General features: G+C 43.6%; 1 protein-coding gene across 1 annotated transcript; it reads right to left on the bottom strand.

The window, feature by feature from the left end:
- Nucleotides 1–202: 202 nt before the first annotated feature.
- T265_07135 (hypothetical protein) lies at nucleotides 203–8,489 on the bottom strand (the record flags this gene model as incomplete). Its single annotated transcript, XM_009172579.1, has 5 exons — nucleotides 203–361; nucleotides 2,378–2,559; nucleotides 2,623–2,960; nucleotides 3,011–3,431; nucleotides 8,438–8,489. 5 exons carry the CDS (start codon nucleotides 8,487–8,489, stop codon nucleotides 203–205), a joined length of 1,152 nt encoding a protein of 383 aa, XP_009170843.1.
- Between the last annotated feature and the right edge of the window lie 12,476 nt (nucleotides 8,490–20,965).

Genomic DNA, 20,965 nt, shown 5'->3' with positions numbered 1-20,965 from the left:
CCAACTTCACTAATTCAATCCATTTTATGCTCAGACGTGAGGAGCCTGTTTACCATCTATTATTCCGAAATTCACAAGGTTTATAGAGTTCAACTTCAAAACAACTACTTTTATTGATGCATGTTTTCAAATACAGTTAGATTCCCCGAGCATGCCTTTTTTCCGTTGGCACAGTGGAGTGTTGTCGTCCGAAACCATTAGGTCACCGCGTAGTGTTGACAGAATTGAACGCACTCGATATGATTGCCGGTTTGTAGTTGCTGTTTATCCATTGTGTATATGCTTGAATTCGTGTGTAGATAGAAGGGATTCCATATTTACCGCACCCGATTCCAGAGGAAGCGATTCCTGCCAAGTACCACTGAAAGACCAGAGAAAACAGGGCGTAGTTACTCATGGGAGACTGATGGGTAGAAGAGGTTTGAGAAGAAAGCCGTTCTCACTAATTAACGTGAAACAAGCACCAGAGCAAAGAACAAGAATTCGGCTGTTCACGTCAGTCAGACTCTCATTGTCAACATGGTCTACTTTGTTTTACTGCATGAGGTTTGTGAACATGAACTGCGGCTGCAAATTTGAAGATGTACATCATCACAGATATCCAGTTCGTTTGTTCTCTGAGCTGGATAATTTGATTTCTAACGTTCCACCACCAATTGAGGCGACATCATCAGTATGTTGTTAGGGTGAGGAGTCGAGTGCAGCGATGGGTCAATGGTTAGCCCTTAAGTGTTGGTGTGTGTGTGTGTGTGTTAGTGTGTTTGCCACTAGCCAAGTTTGACCTTCAACCACGATTAGTTGTTCGATCAGGGTGATTGGTCCCCTATTATTCAGTGTTCTGATTAATTGGTGACCCTGTTACCTATGAGCTTGGTCTTCTATGCTCTCATCATCCAGTTGATGCTGGAATGACCTCTGTCCTGGGTCTCTTTGGTGGTGTCACCTCAGTTGGTGATGAAACGTTTGCAGTCGAATTGCCCAGCTCAGCGAACAAACTAACGACCATCTACGCCACCCGAGCTACCAACATTTTCCTCAGCAACAGATACAGAGGATCGGTGGATGCCGATCTGTTCGCTGAACTAGGCGATCGACTTACAAACGTTTCGTGCTCAAGTAGCTGACGGGGCATGCCAAGGTGCACCGAAAAGTCACATGGCATGCCAGTATGTCTATTTCAATGAATGTCAAAAATCTACAAAACTGCTTTTCCTATGAAGCCCTATCCAAACTGTGCAAGCCAACAAAGCCGATTGACCTATGGTACGTGTTCAGCTACTAACCGGAATTTCACGAGTATGGATTCTCCGGATACTCGTGGAATGCACACTGCCGATGATTTCACTCTTTGAGCGATATATCTGCTTTGCGATTTCCCGCAAAGACCGACTTTACCTGCCGGATGGGATGTTAAAGGAAACTCCAATGTTCTTTTTATCTGACAACTGAAACTTCGGAATTCTCCTCAATTGCTAAGTATGCAACTATCACTGGGGATTTCATTCTAAAAATGAGGTCGGTTTATGCCGAAAAACCTATAGGCGGCGTGCTGCTTTTTCATCCTTGCTCAAAATCCCCACTAGTGGGTATCTTGCAAACCACTAGTGAGATTCGAACCCGGACCTTCAAGCCTACTTTCAGAACCATGTTCTGCTAGGCGTAAACCATCTCCGGCTCTCCCACTACGGTGAGATATCCTATGGTTCGATTACGTTGGACCGGGAAATCCGACAGTGTTGCCAGCCATTTATACATATATCAATTTTTTTCGTAGAGTGATCCTAAAGTTTTGCAAACCATGTTCCGACAGCAAATTCTAAGCTGTTGTTCACAACAGTTTTCTCCATTGTCAGCATTTAAAAAGCGAGATGACTAGTGAGCTGATAATTCACTCTTAAGGGGACTATCCAAACTAACCTTTGAGGATGCCGAGTTGTGTGTTACCTATTGCCGATGGTCAGGCTTCCAGTTTTGGTCATATTCATTTGACGCTGTCTTCATCTCGGAGACAGCTGCTTATTCCTGGCATAAGAGAGCTGGTTCTGCGTTTATGGGAGCTTCTCCCGACCACCACTGTGTATCATCATTACGGATGATCTTAACAGGTTGAATAAGGATTTCTACTGAATGTTTACGTTATTTTAGTGTACTTATTCATTCAGGTGAACCTTTGCGTCCATTTACGTAAGGAGGTGATCGGTGATAAATGAAAGTTACTTTTTGAATTTGCGTCATTTCAAGTCACTCATTGAAAGGCTTTACATTGTAATCGACTACCTCGGGTAAAATCATCAGCGCACCAGTAGATTGACTGTAACTAAAATCAATGACTTGCCTCGTCAAACTGTTCAGCTTCATGATCGTAAGACCCATGTACGGCGCAAATCAAAGGGCCACCACTATCTCCTTGACATGTGTCTCCGTCATCCAGCTGACCACCAGCACAAATAAGTGTATCCGATTGCAGCCGCCTTCTGGTCACATTCTCGGGGACTTTATGGTTTAGTAAGTTGAGCAGACCCATGCACGACTTCCTGGTCACTATGGCAACATGCAAATCTGTTGAAAAATAGACGAATAAGTTGCACTTAACCATACTAGGGAGGGATTACACAAACTTACATTGGTTCTCCACCTCATGCGGGAGGACGGCGTTGTGTCTTAAGCGCCCAGCTCCAGCAACCAGACAGGGCACCGCCTCAGAGCTTACAGGCTCTAATTGTTCGAGTGCACTTACATCACCCACTTCCTCACCCCATGGAAGTATGTCATCGATTTTCTTGGAGTTGATCTTCACCAACGCAATGTCATCCGAGAGAATGTTCTTCCTATCAAAATTCGGATGGACGAAAATCTTCTCGATTGGGTGCTCAGGTAATCCACGAACTAGATGAGAATCGTGATTAAGCCCGGAGGTAGTGTTCGGCATGAATCTGGCCACTTTCAAAAGCCGTAATGATCTGCGCAGGGGAGGGGGTGGAGGAAACTGGTAAATTTCAGTGAGGCTTACTTTTTTAGATGGGCCACACAGTGCGCAGCAGTGATTATCCACTCGGAAGAAAGAGCTGTACCACCACAAATGTGTCGAGGCTTCACGCTTTGAAAGTAGGGAGTAACTTGGACGATGGCTACCACACGTGAGGCAATGTGAGTTAGTACAACATTAGACAGGGCAACTCCGTTTAGACGTAAAAGTTGTTTCGCATGGTCCGTCCAATTGGAAGGTTCTGTTTGGTCAACCAGTGATGTGTTCATTTGTGTGTAATCGTAGTATGTCGTATTCGGCAAACTATTTGAACCGGCAGTAACGGCATCGAACACTCCAGCGAAGTTCTTTTTCAATCGGTAGCCTCGGTACACCGCTGGTCGCAGAATGGCAGGATAATTGCGGTGCCCATGCCAGAGCAATAATGCTAATAGTGAAGTCGCTACTGAAATAAGGAAAGTAGGCAGGAAAGTGAAGGCAGTAATTGGCTGTTTTAGTTGATGTTTACGGCCAAACTTCTGACTGGAGGTAGTTCTTGTCTTGTAAGAGGGACCGTTTTGCACACTTCTAACCTGAATAGCTTTAGTATGGAAGTCCTCTTAGATTCGATTCAGTCAAATCAACAAAACCATGATAACACTGGTGGAATGTTCTTATTTAAATCAGTGAGGCCAATTCAAGTACACTGACATCCGGAATGCAATCGTTATAGTTTACCTAATAATTTATACCAGCTGTATTATTTTTTACATGGCATACTAGCTCATTCATGTATTTATCTACTTACTCACGCACTAAATAACCAGCCGACCAACTACTAACTAACTGAGCAACTGGTCAACTAAACAAATAACCAAGTAACCAGAAAACTAACTAACTAACTAAATGAACCAACTAACCAACTTACTAAATACCTAACTGATTGACTAAACCGACTAACCACCTAGCTTACTTAGTTGCTCACACAGTAACTGACTAATTAATTATCCAACCGAACAATCAACTACTCATTCACTCCCAAACTCAGCAGCCAACCCATTGCATAACGCACATGCTTGTTTATTCGTTAAATTTTTCATCTATTTGCTTACCAGCTTGCCTACTTACATACATGCCCGTTCACTCAGTTATTTACTTACAGACCACCTCATTCAATCACAAGTTTTCGTTTTATTCTTGCCTGGCTACTTGCTGGCTTATTTGCATACCTACATACCTACCTAAGTACCAATTTGACCACTTAATTACCCGGCTATCCGCCTTGGCTACCCAAGCAACTACATAATTTCTTTACCATACATTTATCCTCCTCTGAAATAAAGACACCGGTTTCCTAGGTCAGTGAAGCATAGCTGGTTCTCACTGACAGATATAGCTCAAAGTCATAGACCACAGATCTCTGGCACCTATTCTAACTAATTTTAGTTAATATTAGAGCTTTCTTCTGGATCCTTGACTCAAAAACTTTTTGCCTAACCGAGAAAAACTAATATGTGATGTCTACCGACCAACTAGGTTGATTTACGTCCAGGGTATTAGAGTAATTCTGTTTCTGGGCATCATTTGCTATCCAGTGCATGAATAAGTGGGCACTGGGCAGTGGCAATTTTTGTTCGGGTTTGCTTTGAGTCCCTGACGTGCAAAATTTTGATGTGCAGATGCTTTGCTGACATCAACACTCAGTTATTTACTTACAGACCACCTCATTCAATCACAAGCTTTCGTTTTATTCTTGCCTGGCTACTTTCTGGCTTATTTGCATGCCTACATACCTACCTAAGTACCAATTCGACCACTTAATTACCCGGTTATCCGCCTTGGCTACCCAAGCACCTACATAGTTTCTTTACCATAAATTTATCCTCCTCTGAAATAAAAACACCGGTTTCCTAGGTCAGTGAAGCATAGCTGGTTCTCACTGACAGATATAGCTCAAAGTCATAGACCACAGATCTCTGGCACCTATTCTAACTAATTTTAGTTAATATTAGAGCTTTCTTCTGCAGCCTTGACTCGAAAGCTTTTTGCCTAACCGAAAAAACCTGATTTGTGATGTCTACCGACCAACTAGGTTGATTTACGTCCAGGGTAGTAGAGTAATTCTGTTTCTGGGCATCATTTACTATCCAGTGATTGAATAAGTGGGCACTGAGCAGTGGCAATTTTTGTTCGGATTTGCTTTGATTCCCTGACGTGCAACATTTTGATGTGCAGACGCTTTGCTGACATCAGTGTTGCGAAAGATAACCCTGTCTTCAGTCTAGCCGGTTGGACAACTTACTAATGATGGATGAAAAGTAAAATAGGTATGCCGGAATTTCGACCCTGAGCGCCATTGCCTCCAAAGCATTTCTGCCCATTGTGGGGCTTGTTTTATGATACCTCTACTGACCTTAACTCTCCAGTTTATTCATGATCTATTCAGATACACATAAATACGGTCGGGAAGTTTTCTAACATTCCATATGATTTTAGCATTTTCTGAAGTTAGTTTTAGTTTGTTTTCTGGGGCACACTGAAATCACTCAACAGCATAGCTCCTGAATAGCTGAGGCCACCCTGATCCGTTTTCAGTAGCCTACACCTTTGTCTGGCGAAAAGTCTAAACAAACGTTACAGCTTCGCTTATCGCCTTTGTAAGTCGTCTCCTCATCAATATCACTAATTCAGCATTTAATAGAGATTTCATCCTGTACATGAAGTTAGTTCATGCTTAAAAGTCGGAGAGCACAGTATAGCTTCCTCGTTCTTATTGGGACCAATCAACAGTGGACATCTCACAAAACTCAGAGAGTTCGAAAACCTGAAACCTTCCGGCCGGTGGCTGAGACTTAACCGAGTGGCTGCTTAGCAGTGTGATTAACTCTGACTTAGACAGGATATGACGCCACTAATCCTTCAATAACGGGGTCACGTACTGACTGGCTCCTTAGGACGCGACTTTTCATAAAAGAGTTTCATTCATCCTCATTCATCATTCATCCTTCCAAGCCACCTGTTTGGCATTGTCTTTCTATTTCAGTGCTGATGAATTTGTGTAGATTTTCTATAATTCCGCATAGGGAATATTGAGAGCTTCAACTTGGCTTTCATCTTACTGAACCATTTTCCTCCAAATGCTTCGTACGCTGAGCGAGAATTCTGGACTGAATTCTACGCCGTTTAAAATCTATTAGGTTGTAAAACTGTTCTTCCACTTTGGACCAAACTTTCATTTCAAATGAGAAGTGATTTTTCTACTTAAGGATACATCAGACGAATAACTGGGAGAGGTTAGATATCATGAACTTTATGAGACGGTAAAGCTTTTTATTGTGTAAAATTTTGCAAACAGGAATGGTTTTTGCCAATTGGAGTGGTTAGTGCGACAAACGCGTCAGCCATTTAAGATTAGAAGGAAAACGCCTCCAAAAAGCCTCACTACTGATTACAATACCTGTCATATTTTTCTGACTGATCGCCTTGTTTTCTGACAAACCCGGAACCACTCTGGTGCGCTGAAAAGAGGTGGAATCCCTGTAGGCGCTGAATTACTAATGATTCAGCTCAGTTTCTATGAGATCCATGCTGGCCACCACGGTGTTAAATTAAAATTTGAACCTACGTTGACTTTGCCCAGACTGAAAACGCATGTGGATATTAAAACCCAGTTTTTATGGTGGGGTTTTTCTGTTTTACCTGTTGAGCTGTACCAATTTGTGTGGAGTAGTTTTACTATGTTAGCCTCGTATTTCGAAGGTCTGTAATTAAAGTTACGGATTTTCTCCCATCACTACATCGTCGTTATTATTACATGCTAGTATTGTGACAGGAGTTGAATTCAACTGGGACAAACGGTGGTTTGACAATCTGATCGATCATTCAGGCTTACGGGGTAAGCTGATGAGTGAAACCGTTGTATCCTCCGTCACAGGTGGGGCGAGATGGCCCAAGTGGTTAGAGTGCGAATTTACTGACCGGAATCCGACGTCTGCCACTCGACTTCCCCTGTCTAGGCCTGGACAACCTGGCAGTATCCCAGCCCTTGTGTTTCCTTCTGGTGGAATGGCAATTAGGCACCGGAAGGGTGCTACAGCTGAACGCTTTCTTTCTTTCCTTTCTCCGTCACAGGCAACGTTTGACCTGATAAACTTTGTGAACGATAACACTGGATAGTGAGGCATTGGTTTAGTTAGAATACTGTCACAAAATTCATACCACTTTTTGCATAACGTTTTAATCTGTGGGATCAAATCACTGCACTCCCAGTCTCTTGTGTCGGGATGAGAATGAAGCTTCTTTTTTCAAATGGCATTCTCCACGTCCGCTGCTTTGAGGACAGCAATCAGTCGACGGCCTTTTGCTTGTTTGGAAACCAGAATCTTTTCTTAAAACCGTTTTTAATGCTGGATGGTGTGGCTTAAGCAGCACTGCTGGTGCTTCTTGCATGAACCGAACTTGGTTGCAATTACATACACTAATACCACTTTGCCCACTCATCCAGAAACACATGTGTTTTCTGAATATCACAAGGGGTACGTTTGTTTTGTTTCTTATTCTCTAGTACACAACAAACAATAGGTGAGGTCCGGCACGTAAAACTCAGTGTGATCGTAAATCTCTCCCTAAAATTTGTAGCACACAGTGGCAGATCTCCATAGTCCGTGACCAAAAGCTTTGATAGCCAAGCATGATGACCCAGTATGATAGGCGTTGGCAGGTAACCGTGGATTTCCAACACGGGATGGTCTAAGGATGCAACCGCGTGAGAAACAAAACGTAATGTCTTTTGTCACTTGTTAAATCAGTACTGTGTGAGCCGAGAGATTTTGTAGTGGCTACCAAATCATTTTAAGTGGCCTATTTTGGGTGCACAGATAGGATCGACAACGCGGAGCAAACGCCGCTAAAAACCGCCAACTTATGATGAAAAAGGTGTGAAGCGCCCATCTGTGTGCTGGCCTTTTTCCGAAATTATCCTCCAACTAACTAACCTTAAATTTAGTTTCATTTTGGTAGGGAAACCAAATCGTATTCATTGCATTCGGTGTCCTGGAAACATCACAAACTAGAGATTCAGCTGGGTTCCAGGTGAGCCTCTCAGAAGACCAAATTAGTTTGCAAATGAGTGTATATTCGCTAATTTCGTGCATTTTGGTTTCAAGTAGAACATAAGGTTGACGGAAACCCGAAGACTGCGCCTATCTGATGAGCCCCAAAAAGGACGAAACCGGTCGTGGGCTTACGACCTTACGAATAGTGCGTTACAAATATATAATTTGTATTATCTTATCTGGACCAAGCCCTTTTTCTCCAGAATCGTAAGTTTTTTTACATTTTATTAGTCCTACTCTCCACCACCATGCATTAACAATCGATCCTTTTCACTGACTAGGCTACAAGGCTATGTGGTTGGGCATCGCTGAACTAATTGCGAAGTACTTATATGCAAAATATGTCGTTAAAACTTACCTATAAGGCTGGCACGCAGTGATCGACCATGAAATTCTCTGAGTGGGAACATACTGTGCACTACAGCATCACAGACTAGAGAAATCGGTTCGGGTAAACTAATTTAGCGTCATATGTGTATCACATGACATCCACGAGGCTAACCCAAGAGGTCAAGTGATACAAGCAGCATTCAACCAGAGACAATACAGTAAGAGTCACGCACGTGAAAATGCTCTGATTCTCAGTAAACAGAAACGCCAGCCTGCAGGGAGCCCGAAAGTGAAAACCAATATGTTCCACAGAAACAGCCACATGACAGTAGATGTGTTTGAGGAAAGGGACGCATAAGAACATCAGACTTCACTCAATGCTGGATTTCATTCGGCTATGAAATTCAGTTCTGCCAGACTGAGTCAGCCGTAACCGTTCGGAGTCAGATGGCTAGTAAACAGAATAATGAGCATACCGTTGGCAGANCTGCTGAACCGTGCGGACTCAATCACCCGACCAGATCTTCCAGTACGCATTTATAGATTAACTCGACAGCTGTTTTGCTTTCGCAACATAATATTCGCATGATAGGCGTACAAAGCATCTAGCGGGAAACGGAAATCAAGCGTGGTTTGTCAAATGTGATCACTCCCGATTCGTCAAACTTTAGGTTAAGACCACCACAGTAGAAGAAATCAGGGATCACCCAAAAACGGCTGGTGACCCAGTGAGTCGATACCCCCATCTGAACTACAAAGAACAGCCGGCTCACTGAGCGGCACAGAATGTGTGAGTATACAAATTTTTTATGGCTGTGTCGATATCAACGGGATGAAGCTCTTTGATATTACAGACATCCAGACAAAATCCTATTCCCCATAAAGGGACTCAGGAAGGACTAAACCCCAATTGGACTATAGCATCTTGATGGTGTTTTTTAGCTGAAAGCTTAGATTTTATATTACAAAAACTCGAAGCCAAGTAAAAACGGTGAGTTTGTCTTTTTGATGACGTTGAGCCTATGATTGTTTGAAAGGGTGGGGAACTTGCTGAAGAATAACACTACTCATTGACCATGCAATCAGTAGTATTGCCGAAAAGCAGTCTGAGCATACAACCACGGGTGAGATAGGTAAGGTTGCTTTGCTAGAACTTCAGCCCGTTCATCTGAGCTCATACAGATGGTAGCATCGACAAGGGGCACCCTATTCCACCCGTTAGATAAAAAGCTTCCAGATCAATTGTCCAGTTCCTGCTCTCCCTCTAGATGAAAGGTCGTCCAATAAAACTTGTGGATATAGTCCAAGGTGAAAAAACCTCAACTCATGAGATCCAATAGTGACCATTCTAGCATGTGACCTGTTAGCAAGACAAATGCAGACACTTCGTACTTTGATATAAACACGAACACATGACGTATTTTCTTGTGACAAATGAGATAAGCTGAGGACCCTTTTACAACCTAACACCCTTTAGCTGCTTTTGGGGCTTAGCGGGTAGGCCTAGTCCCCGAGGCCCCATGGAACACCCTGTATTTGAACCCAGATAGTAGGTGTGTTGGGATGAAACTTCCTCTTCAAATTAGGCTGAATTTACAAGTTATCATTTTGTTAGGAGTTTGGGGATTTTAATGAAAATCTCTTCCTGCAAGTGAAGCCTATCTATGCTAAATGCCGAGAAGCAGAGTACTGGTGTTTCATCTTCAATGGGATTAACCAGCAGTGTGCATCCCACGAGGTCCCAGGGAGTCTCCAAATTAGCATGTTGATCACAACCGGTCGACCTCGAGCGACTGATCAGCAGTGTGTTTGACCGCTAAATGCCGAGAAGCAGAGTACTGGTGTCTCATCTTCAATGAGATTAACCAGCAGTGTGCATCCCACGAGATCCCAGGGAGTCTCCCAATTAGTATGTTGATCACAACCGTTCGACCACGAGTGGCTGATCAGCAGTGTTTGGCTCGCACTTGAACAGGATACAACGCCCCGCATCCTTCATAGGATCCAAATCACGTGGTCACACTTGTAGACTGAGTATTCAGACAAATAATTCTCAGGCGGAAGTTTCACTCATCAGAGGAATTTTGTTCTTCCACTGAGTTACTTACAGATTGTTGGCAGCGTGAGGAAGCTTGGGAATATGGGATGAACAGCACTGTCCCGGCTAAGTGACGGCTAATCACTGCTGCCCAGCCACTCATGACCAAGTGGCTTGGCGTTCAATCTACTAGCAAGGAGGTCGTAGGTTCGCTAAACTCTGGAGTTTTGATATGCACACTGTTGACTAGTACCAACTAGAGTGAAACAGCTCTACAGTGCTTCTGGGCTTTTCAGCACGGTATGACTTCACTTACATGAAGAAATCTCCTTTAGTAGTATGATATTACAGAAATGGTTTGTAAACCCAGGTCTATCATCCTAGCTAGGCACAGTACCTGAAAACAGATCGGTTTGTTTTGGACAGTTAGTGCCGTCCGCTTTTCGTCGTTCAAGCAGTGCTTATGGTTGGCAAACACTTTCTGTATTATTCAACGTAATCGGAAATTACTTGATCGAGAATCCTGAAAACAGAGTGTTTTATTGTTGTCAAGAGGACAAACCGAAATTTAAGGGGAATTTGTAACAGACAAACTGACTGATCGACAGGCGATCAAACTCAACGCGCGCATTACGCTAACTGACCTTGGGGACAAGCTGGAGAAACAATCCAAGTCATCTTTTACGTGAATCTCCCCCTAATGGTTTACGAATGGGGTTCCAATGTACCCGGTTTGGGCTATATTGTATGAGAGACATCGTGGTTGGACATCAGTGTCCACCGGGGCATTTTTGGTCCTTATGAAGATGCAATTTATGCTGTGATCAAAGGTCATGAGCACAACGATTTCTGTGGAACGCCCGCAATTCAGACTGAGGCCAAAAATATATTTCACGAAGTTCAATACCAAGTGGAGTCAAGAAGCCGGCAAGTAAGAGGGGTGTTGGCTCTAGTAGCAAGACCCAGTAAAAATGTATTCCCACAGTAGTTATTCTATGAGAAGTATGAATTTACTTTCACTTTACGGCGGATTTTTCTTGGATAAGGGTGAGCCAACCTCGAGGATACTCCGAATTGTGACGTATGATCAACCTGACCACTAATTTCTGAAGTGACACTGCAGACCACGTGGAAGCCTAGTAGATTAATACCAGTCCTGCTGACAGCCAGGTTATTGACAATAAACTGGCTGCGAAAGCGTCATTAGGAGCTACGCACCGACGTCAGAGGAAATTTGGCTAGTCAAAATGTGGTTCTGAGGATAACCCGTCCGGACGAATGCAGCCAGCATTGTTGGGTCACGCTGGAGATGCGTGAGATATTACGGCATCGTCCTCTGACACCGTCGCAAGCGCCACTGGCCAAGTACCTCAAGTTCGCGAAGAGCGAATGTTTGGAGAGATAAGACTTCAAGGGCTCATTCTGGAACGGATCGGATGGTTACGTTGGAACTACGCAGCCTCATTCATATACTGGCTTCCGGATGTCTTCGCAGAAATATAGAACTGCACCATTCGGACATCTGTTTCTCGCTGTGCTTAGACATTCGAGAAACTGTTGAACCAAAGTAATTAAATGAATAGACTTGGTTTGCAGGCTGTCCGTTTGTGCTGAATAGGCCAGACTAAAAATCCGCGCTTGTGGGGAAGAACTTTGTATGGCAAGTATCTAGTTTCAGGCCAATCAGCGATGCTACCAGGACTAGGGTGTATATTTTGGATGTTCACTCATAGCGATGAATTCTTTAGTGTGGCCATGTCAGCAACGTGGGTGACAGTGCTTAATTCGGACTACGGGAAATTGCCTAAGGCATAAGGGATTATCTGGTCATTTGCAAACTTAAAAAGCACAGATATAGGCGGTCAGTACTGTCAAAAACAGGAGTTTAAAGAAAAAGGTGTTGTCTATTGCTAGATGCTAGGATGGAGGTACTTTTGCTTGATGAGTTTCAGTAGTCTATCCAGCAAGCCTCAAACTTTTGGGACAGACCAGAGATACTAGCTGCCTACTGACTGAATCAAACGCCCTAGGGCGAGTCCACATGGAAAGCGGTGCTTGGTTGCTAGAATTTGTAGCGGTGTTCCAAACACGGCGTGACGTGAATATTTTGCCACCGCAACCTGCTTCTGTAACTAGACCTCCGTGCCTATGTCCGGTATAAAACTCTTACTCCTCTGAGGCGGAGCGTTTCAGTTATTAGGTTGCTAGAATTTGTAGCGGTGTTCCAAAAACGGCGTGACGTGAATATTTCGTCACCGCAACCTGCTTCTGTAACTAGACTTCCGTGCCTCTGTCCGGTATAAGACTCTCTTACTCCTTTGAGGCGGAGCGTTTCAGTCATTGAGACAGGTTGATAAACCTGTTCTCGGTGAGTTCTTTGCATATCATGTTGTTGCAGAGGCTATGACAGGGATATATGAAGCAATGCAGTGAGCAAAGTGAACAGAGAGAACCAATTAGTTTGCTATCTTCGGTGCCCGGGGAGATGACCTGAGTTTATCAGTGTGGGCTGTAGTGTAAATTTGTCCCGAATATGCGTTTGTATGCAGATGAGGTGAATTGTGACAAGTTCAGCGGGTGGACAAGCGTTTTTTTGACAGCGTCGGATTATGATGTCGGGTGACGATAGCCTCAGCCACTGCGAATACGCTGTGATGCACGTGTCTATGCTGATTAGCATGCGTTTTGTAGACAACGCGGGAACTTCAAGTGCACATGGCGCTGTGTACCGAGTCTGCTGAGTGCTACATAGTTGTGCCAGAAATTGTTCTTCTAGTACAGCGGTGGATTATTACCCATAAGTCTTTGATGGAAGCGCCTCGTCCAGCAATCACTTTGTTCCGCTACCTAATCTGGGAAGGCACAAACGCTTTATCTCTCAAAACAAAAAAGAATGTTTGTTTACTTGTGAACCAGAGGCGATGGATTTCGGCGGGGAATAATTTCTCAGAGTGATGCTGTGAGTTTTTCGACTGAGTAGGCTAACCAGCCTCAGACTGAAGGCTAGTATGAACTAGATTCCTTTTGACTGTTGTGATAACGGTATTGAGTCCCCCTAATCACGTGTTTTTCAAGCAAGGTAATCGGAATGCCCCACATCTGCGGAGATGCCGGGGTGAATTGAGGGTTCCAATTCTAGTGCCTATTCAAAGCAGATTTTCCCTACTCTGTTNTTCTAGTGCCTATTCAAAGCAGATTTTCCGTACTCTGTTGGCAAGGCTGTCATGCTGCGTTACTCCATTAGGGTGTTGAAGCGGTGTACCAACCCGACCACGCAGGACTTCTGTGTAGAAAGCTTCTCCCATGATCGTCATGACACCGATCAAAATAAAGGATGGCGTGAATTTTATTGAATTCTTGTTTTACTCAATTGCTTGGAACAACGAAAACGTCGTTCACATTCATATGACATTTAGACACCATTCAGAAACCATTCAGTAACAACTTTTAAGTTTATTCATGAAAATACCAGCCGGAATTCACTCATGTTTAGGGGTCCACAGCAGCCCTATCGATGAGCATTAGGAAGTCTCGTTAAAAATTAATATCAAGTTAAACGGTCATTGTAACAGATGCCCTCTCAATTCGTTGACTAGGACCAGTAACTAAGGCTTGTTTTTCTCAGTATAATTACACAGATAATTTACGGTTCCAGTCCGCAGAACTCCAACGATGACGCTGAAATCACGTAAAAATGGAACGTGAATGACTCTTTCAGTTTTGTTTGCTTTATTGAATTGGTGAATTGAAATGTATATCACAAGATGCATCGGTATATCTGTTGGTGTACTGTGTGAAGCCTTTTGGCAAACCATCGTGCGTCAGTTGTTCATGCGTAACGTCGGTTAAGTGAACAATCAGGCTCGTTCACTTTGTAGGGGTTATATAAGCGTTGGTGTCAGTGTTGGACTGACTTTCAAGGGCCGTTGTTTTGAGTTCATTCCGTTGTGACTCCAGGTGCTTTAATCACCTCTGACTCGCGGTTTTCTCCACCGTTTGTCGTATAAACGAACCAGGTTTTTTAGCCAGAATGTTAGTCATCTATCACGAAAACGATCTGACTCTCTTACTCAGCGAGGCTGGTCGCGACATCGTATCAGTAATGTGGCTCTCTGCAGCTATTCGACTTAGGAGGTCATTGCCGGAAACCCATGGTTTTCGCTATTCTAAACATGGATTTGCGGAAATCTTTTTTGACAGTGAGAAAGCAAGGTACTTGGATAGAAAGTTTGGGGAACAAGGACGTATTTGATACACGTAGTATTCATCCCCCAGTTCTGGAAACTTGAGGCTAGGTGCTGTTTTTTTGCGTTTTCGCAGTCCTAAGAACCCATAGTCGCCATTACCGAGGAAAGAATCAACGTTTATCGGTAAAAAAAAAATGTCCGATATTCACCTATTTCATTGGCTTGTTCGCTGGCATTCATTATATCAATTTGAAAACAATAAGTATACTTACAACGATGTACCTACACACGGTTTCTAGAGTGAATTACAGATGGTGACTAGTGAAATGGTTCAAAGCAAATTTGTTCGGAGTTAATTATTCCCTTCACAATGCAGCCTCGAGGGAGCGATCTCTCTCTAAATATATGCTACTGACCACTTCTGGCAGTAGTGTCAGCTAAAAATAAATTTGTTTTCTCTATCGAGCAGCGTCGTACGGCATCGTGTGTTCTTGCCTTGGTCGATTGTCAGGAACGGGGTTAATAGATGTCCTAGAAAACACCATCCCACTAATCCTGTAGAAATGCAAGATTGCGAACTGTAAGCACATACCTATGTTATTTATTGACGCACGGAACACGAACCTCTAACGGGACGGGTCATTTTTTAGCTATGAGCTGAAACTGGGAGGTTCGTCAACCAGAAACTAGAAATGTATAGTTGTTACTTTGCATTCGGCTGACTTCTAACACGTGTTTGCTTCAAAATTCATTGAAAAGGGATAGTGTCTTGTAGCTGTGTTGAGATATATGCCTTAATCCGCGGGTATATTACGTTGTCATATTCTCTTGGTCATAACCGAAACATGTATCGGAAATAGAGCAGTGGCAAATCCAATGATCTCATCTATATTCAACATGTATGAGAGAGTGGTTTTGTTTTCAATAGAAGTGTGCGACCGTACGGCCGAGAGTATCTGTATGGAATAACATTTCATTGTGATCCTTCCGGTGGTTCGTTCTGGAACACACAGAATCTGAACACCGTAATGGGAACCGGTTAAAAATGCGGCATGTTAATCTGCCCCCAGCAGTATCGTGACTCTATCAGAGGTATATCTGATTCTTAGATCTGAGGGTATATTTACTGGTTTAGCATTCCTTCGTTGACTGTATAAAGAACAAGCCATTTAGAAACGGTTTATCCAAGCATTTCCTGGTTTAAAGTACATAAACCGAGTTTTCCACTGTCATGATCCAAACCCACACAGGGAAGTTTTGCTTGATCTTTGCCTCTACCCTTCTCCAGAAACGAGCAGTACTCAAAATTTGAGTGTCACATTAGTCCCTCGTGAAATTAGACCATAAAGATTAAAAATGAGGATCCTCCACGAAAACTTCTCGCTCCTGGAGCAGGTCTCGTCAACATCGTTTTCATCCTCAATAATATTAGTAGCAATGGTACTCTGTCATCTTCACCAGAGCCACGTTACCAGCTGTCCTCATAAATGCAGCTTTCTTCGGTAAATGATGGCTGAGCATAAGCAGCGCACGCCCCTTAAACTGACGATTATTGACGGCTACTCGAGCGATCCCAACTCTCCACATTAATTCTGGCTGACCGACTATTTTAGTGCGGCTATACTGCAGAGACCTCAGCGCCTACCGCGTTATGAACGCTGGAGGTCTGTGGATCGAGGAGGTGAAGTCTGCCCATCACGGAGTAAGACAAGACCGCGAGTACATTTGCAAACCGAACTCCAGCTGAAGGACAAAACCAGTCGTGGGCTGTTGGAGAGGTTCCATTAACCTCATACGTAGCGTATTTCATGATATATCAACCGTTTTGTACACACAGCTCGGTTCTGACACCATGGTTGGCGTACACAGCCCGAGTCATGATGATGCGTTCAGCTATCTTGTCTGTCACCTGTACATCGTGGCTAATGGTAAACAACCTTGGACTGCTAACCTTAAAATTTCAAAAGAATTCAGATGTTGAGGAAGTTGTGGAAGACTACTCCAGAGGCTTACATTTTGGTGAAAACAGCAGCGACTGCAACAATATCAACTGCAATATCTCTGTTCAGTGATATGCCAAAGCCATAGTATTATGGTGATCGTCACGCCTGCTCTGTCGTACGTCACCATTCGTATTCAGCTAGCAAGACACTCCAGCTAAACATCATCTTTTGGCAACTGATTGGGTGGCTGTTGATCTGTTCTCCGAGTTTGGTAACTGACTTACAAGCGTTTTACCATCTTCGAGGAAACACTATCAGTGCTCATTGATGATATCTGTGATTCAGTCGCCAAGCTCAGCGAATAGATCATCTGATCAACTAAGGATAAATACATCCGAGTTACCAGTATTCAAAAGTACTGCCGAAATTCCCTTCTGTCTATAGTGCGCCAACAATCAATACATCCTAATCGGTCACCCATAGATCAATCATGCATCTTAACAGGAGCGGAAAGATCCGCTTCCATCAGGCCCTCACGGTAGAAGTCTGATTCACTCAGCAGACAACACCAAGGGTTTATATCCGGTTTGGCAATTCGAAAAGCAATTTCAAATGGACTGTCTTCTGTTTCCTTGTTAAAGCCGAATTCGAAAGTTTATTATCTCCGCAAAAGGCAACACCCAAGCAGTGTGCATTGCGGGAAGGCTGCCCACCAAACTGTCCTCAGTCTAATTATCACATCAGTTCAACCCAACTACATTGTATCATTCCCTAAACGTGAAATATTAACCCAGTTCCCTCAAATCAAAAGGTGAACGACGCTGTTCGAATACGGGTCAGTGTGAGTGATAATGAGCTAAGAAAAATGAGGGCAAAAATAAATCGGTTGCTGTGATAGTTCCGTCAAATCTTCACTGCAAACACAGCCTGATGAGGTTTCTGGAAGGCGGGGCTTTGTAAGGTTGGTCCATTATCCCTCAGCAGATCACTGAGCAGTAATTTCCAAGTTTATGAAATGCCACAATTAACTTTCCTACTCTCTGCGTGGAAACCCCGTGAATGAATGTGTGTGTAACTGTGCCTCTGATGATATTTGAGTTGGCACCCAGTCTCACAGAAAGCAGACATTATGGATCTGAGTTACTTTAATCTGACGGCTGTTCGAAATATAGCTGAGAGTAAAAAGACGGATGGCTGAAAATCCAAGAAAAGACTCCCTGAGAACCAACAGCAGAGAGTTTGGTGATATAAGAAGTCACTTTTCTGAGAGACGATCGGCTACTTGAAAGGAAGCATTCCGTTCATTAGCCGCAACCCACGAAGGTAGTTAGAATGAGTTCCATACATCTATTTATCTGGATGAATGCGTAATGTGACGAAAGCAAAGATTTTTGAGACATTGCCGCTCTTGCACCTAGAGATCCTCGTGGCATCGGACGGAAAATTTCAATGGCGGGTCGTGTTCACGAGTCCATTGACCACCTACCTCGCGGTAGGTATGTTTTCACCAACATGCAGAGGGGAAACAGATTCCTTCCTCCCAGCTTGCGCCGCAGGATCCGACATGGTAGGCTTTTCTCTCACAACAGATACACTATTTCCCATCCGAGAAAATAAACTTTGGGCCTCCAGAATGTCCTTGAAAGTGATTTGTTAGTAAACGTTGATCAATGAGAACCGACTTTTGTGTCTTCTTCAACGGGGTATTAAAATTTTCTTCGCATCCCAGAATTTCCCAGCAGTCTTCGTAAGAGGGCATAAAATTCACTATTCCATCCTGGCCCAATTAAGTAGTATTATATATCCGTGGTTTAAATAAATACCTAGCTATCTATTCGCAATGCATTACTTATAATTTTGCTGAAAATTCGTCGACAGTCCAAGACCGGTTTCGCCCTTCTTGGGGCTCGTCTGATAGGCTCAGTCCCCGAGTTTCCGTCGACCTTATGTTCTACTTCAGTTGCCCGGAATCATCACAAAAGAGAGATTCGACAGGGTTCCAGGTGAGTCTCTCGCAAAACTAAATGGGTGTATTTCGCTAATTTCGTGCAATTTGGTTTCAAGTAGAACATAAGGTTGACGGGAACTCGGGGACTGCATCTACCTGATGAGCCCCAAGAAGGGCAAAACCGGTCGTGGGCTGTCGACGAATTTTCAGCAACCTTATGAGTAGTGTATTACGAGTATCTGTGTATCGCGATATCTCGAATTTCGCAGCGACTGAAACATGAGGCGGCCTGATTCAGCACATTCAACTGCCTGAAACATCACAAACGAGAGATTCAGCTGGGCTCTAGGTGAGTCTGTCGCAAAACCAAATTAGTTTGTAAATGAGTGTATTTCGCTAACCTCGTTACCTAATTTATTAGTAACCCGCGAATTTTTCGTCAATATAGACTGGAAATGGAATGCCTAGGTCGGTACTGATAACCTAGTATATAGCGGGAACAATGATTGCTGCGAATTCAGAACTTTTAGGCTATCCCATATGTTTTCAGTTTTCGGATGTACTGCTCTCGGTCGGTATTCCAATTGTAAACCATTCCAACGACTGTTGTGTGCTGTGTGCGTGTCCAAGACCAAGTTGACATCCAAGTCATTTCAAGTTCGAATGAGTGAAGTATTGTGCAGGTTTTGTTCATAACATAGACGCTATGAAGGGATAATGGACCAGAAAATTTTGGTCACCGGCAGAGTACTTTTATTGCACTCGTGCGTGGTCCCTTACTTCGAGATACCGGCTCAAACTTGTTATGACTGCGGATGGGTGCACTCCTTGTTTTGAAAAAGTTTTGAAAGGTCTACTTTGCTTCGGCTTAGTGCTCGGCAATTTTCTGTGGCCTGCCTCCGGAACCTAGACTTTTTGAATACTAGTCAACTAAACGAAGAAATAGTGCGTGCCATCAGTTCTTTGGAACCTATAGAGCACTCTCCTTTCTCACCAAACAATATATGCTTGGTCTTGATTTGAGGCCTGTCTGTCTCCGCATTGTAGCCCTAGTCAGCTTAGCAAAAAAGCTGGGTTTTAGCAGCTATCAACGGTCCGGGGACTTGTATCAACCAATTTGCAGAAGTGCTTACTCTTGGCCAGCAGCTATTTTCATAGTTCGCCAAACGATTTCTCTCTCACATTAGGCACTTTCCTACATACCTCAGCCGGACCGGCTTTAGGACGTTAACTTCTTAACTCGACCACACAGGTGAACCAGTCTGTTGAATTTGCTTTATGCCCTGTGTGCTGGTTGTAGTCCAGCGCTGTGCTAAATGCACCCAAGCAGTACAGCAGCGTAACGTAAAATAGCCCGAAAAGGAACTCAGATATGAGGAAAGTGTAACAGGAACAGGAGTTGTATATCCTACTTGAATGTGCAGCACCTATGAATGAAGCTAACCGAACTGCTCGTGTAAAGGTCGGAACCCAGGGATTTGAGTGTGCGAGCTTCGGAAAGGCCAGTTCGAGCACAACCATCATCAATCTGTGAAAAGCAACAGTAAACGACTCAGAACCCCTCTTTTGCACGTGGAACTGATTTAGCCATTTTGCGAGTTTACACACCTTAGGTGTGATGCTGAATAAATCTTGGACCGCTGCAGTATCCTCCATTGACTGCTGTGATTGCTTTACTGGCTTGTTCAAAGAGGTCTGGCCTTCAGGTATTTTTCTGGCTGTCATACACAAAATTCGGTATAGTGACATGCTCGTAGCCATGTGTTTGCCAAGTATAGTACATGCGAGGGTATATGAAAGTCTCTCGGTTGTTTGGAAACGCAACCAGTTGCCCGGAACTTAGGAAGCACGCAAATTTCCGTATTGTTAGTGTGAGCAAGTAGGTTTTATGATATCGGACGAGAAGAGGCCGTCAGTTTGAGTTCTCGCCCTTAAAAGGGAATATTATAGACCAGGATTACCCAAAATTACTCGCCTAGAAAGCGTTCGGTCTTGAACGACCAATCACCAGGGTGTACCACGACTACTCTCTCAAGAGGCCTATTTAAGTAGGCCGGAGATGCCACAGTGGCACTCTCAAGTGGCCACAATTGAACTCAGTCCCCTCTCATTGGACAAGCTTCCCCCAGAAAAAACCACAAACCCTTTCCCAAGCATGTGTTCCCCATAGGGTGTCCAGAGTAGCTGTATAAAATGGATACACAAAGGGAATGAACACTTGCTAGTCACAGTCCCATTGTTTGTAAATCATCAGCGAGCTAACAAAAGTCCAAAAAACGTATAAATCTATTACCCTCCATTCATTCACGATACAATTATTTAAAGAAAAATACTCTCAGCTCCAGTAACAAAATCATTATTTTACAAACGTAACAATTCGCTGGTGAACCGAAAAAACTTAGAAAACCGAAAATAAAACTTTCAAAACGTAGGATGCAAA

The sequence above is a fragment of the Opisthorchis viverrini genome (genome assembly GCF_000715545.1).
Source record: "Opisthorchis viverrini unplaced genomic scaffold opera_v5_159, whole genome shotgun sequence".
Taxonomy (NCBI): Eukaryota; Metazoa; Platyhelminthes; class Trematoda; order Opisthorchiida; family Opisthorchiidae; genus Opisthorchis; species Opisthorchis viverrini.
This window is presented reverse-complemented; position numbering and strand designations above follow the sequence as displayed.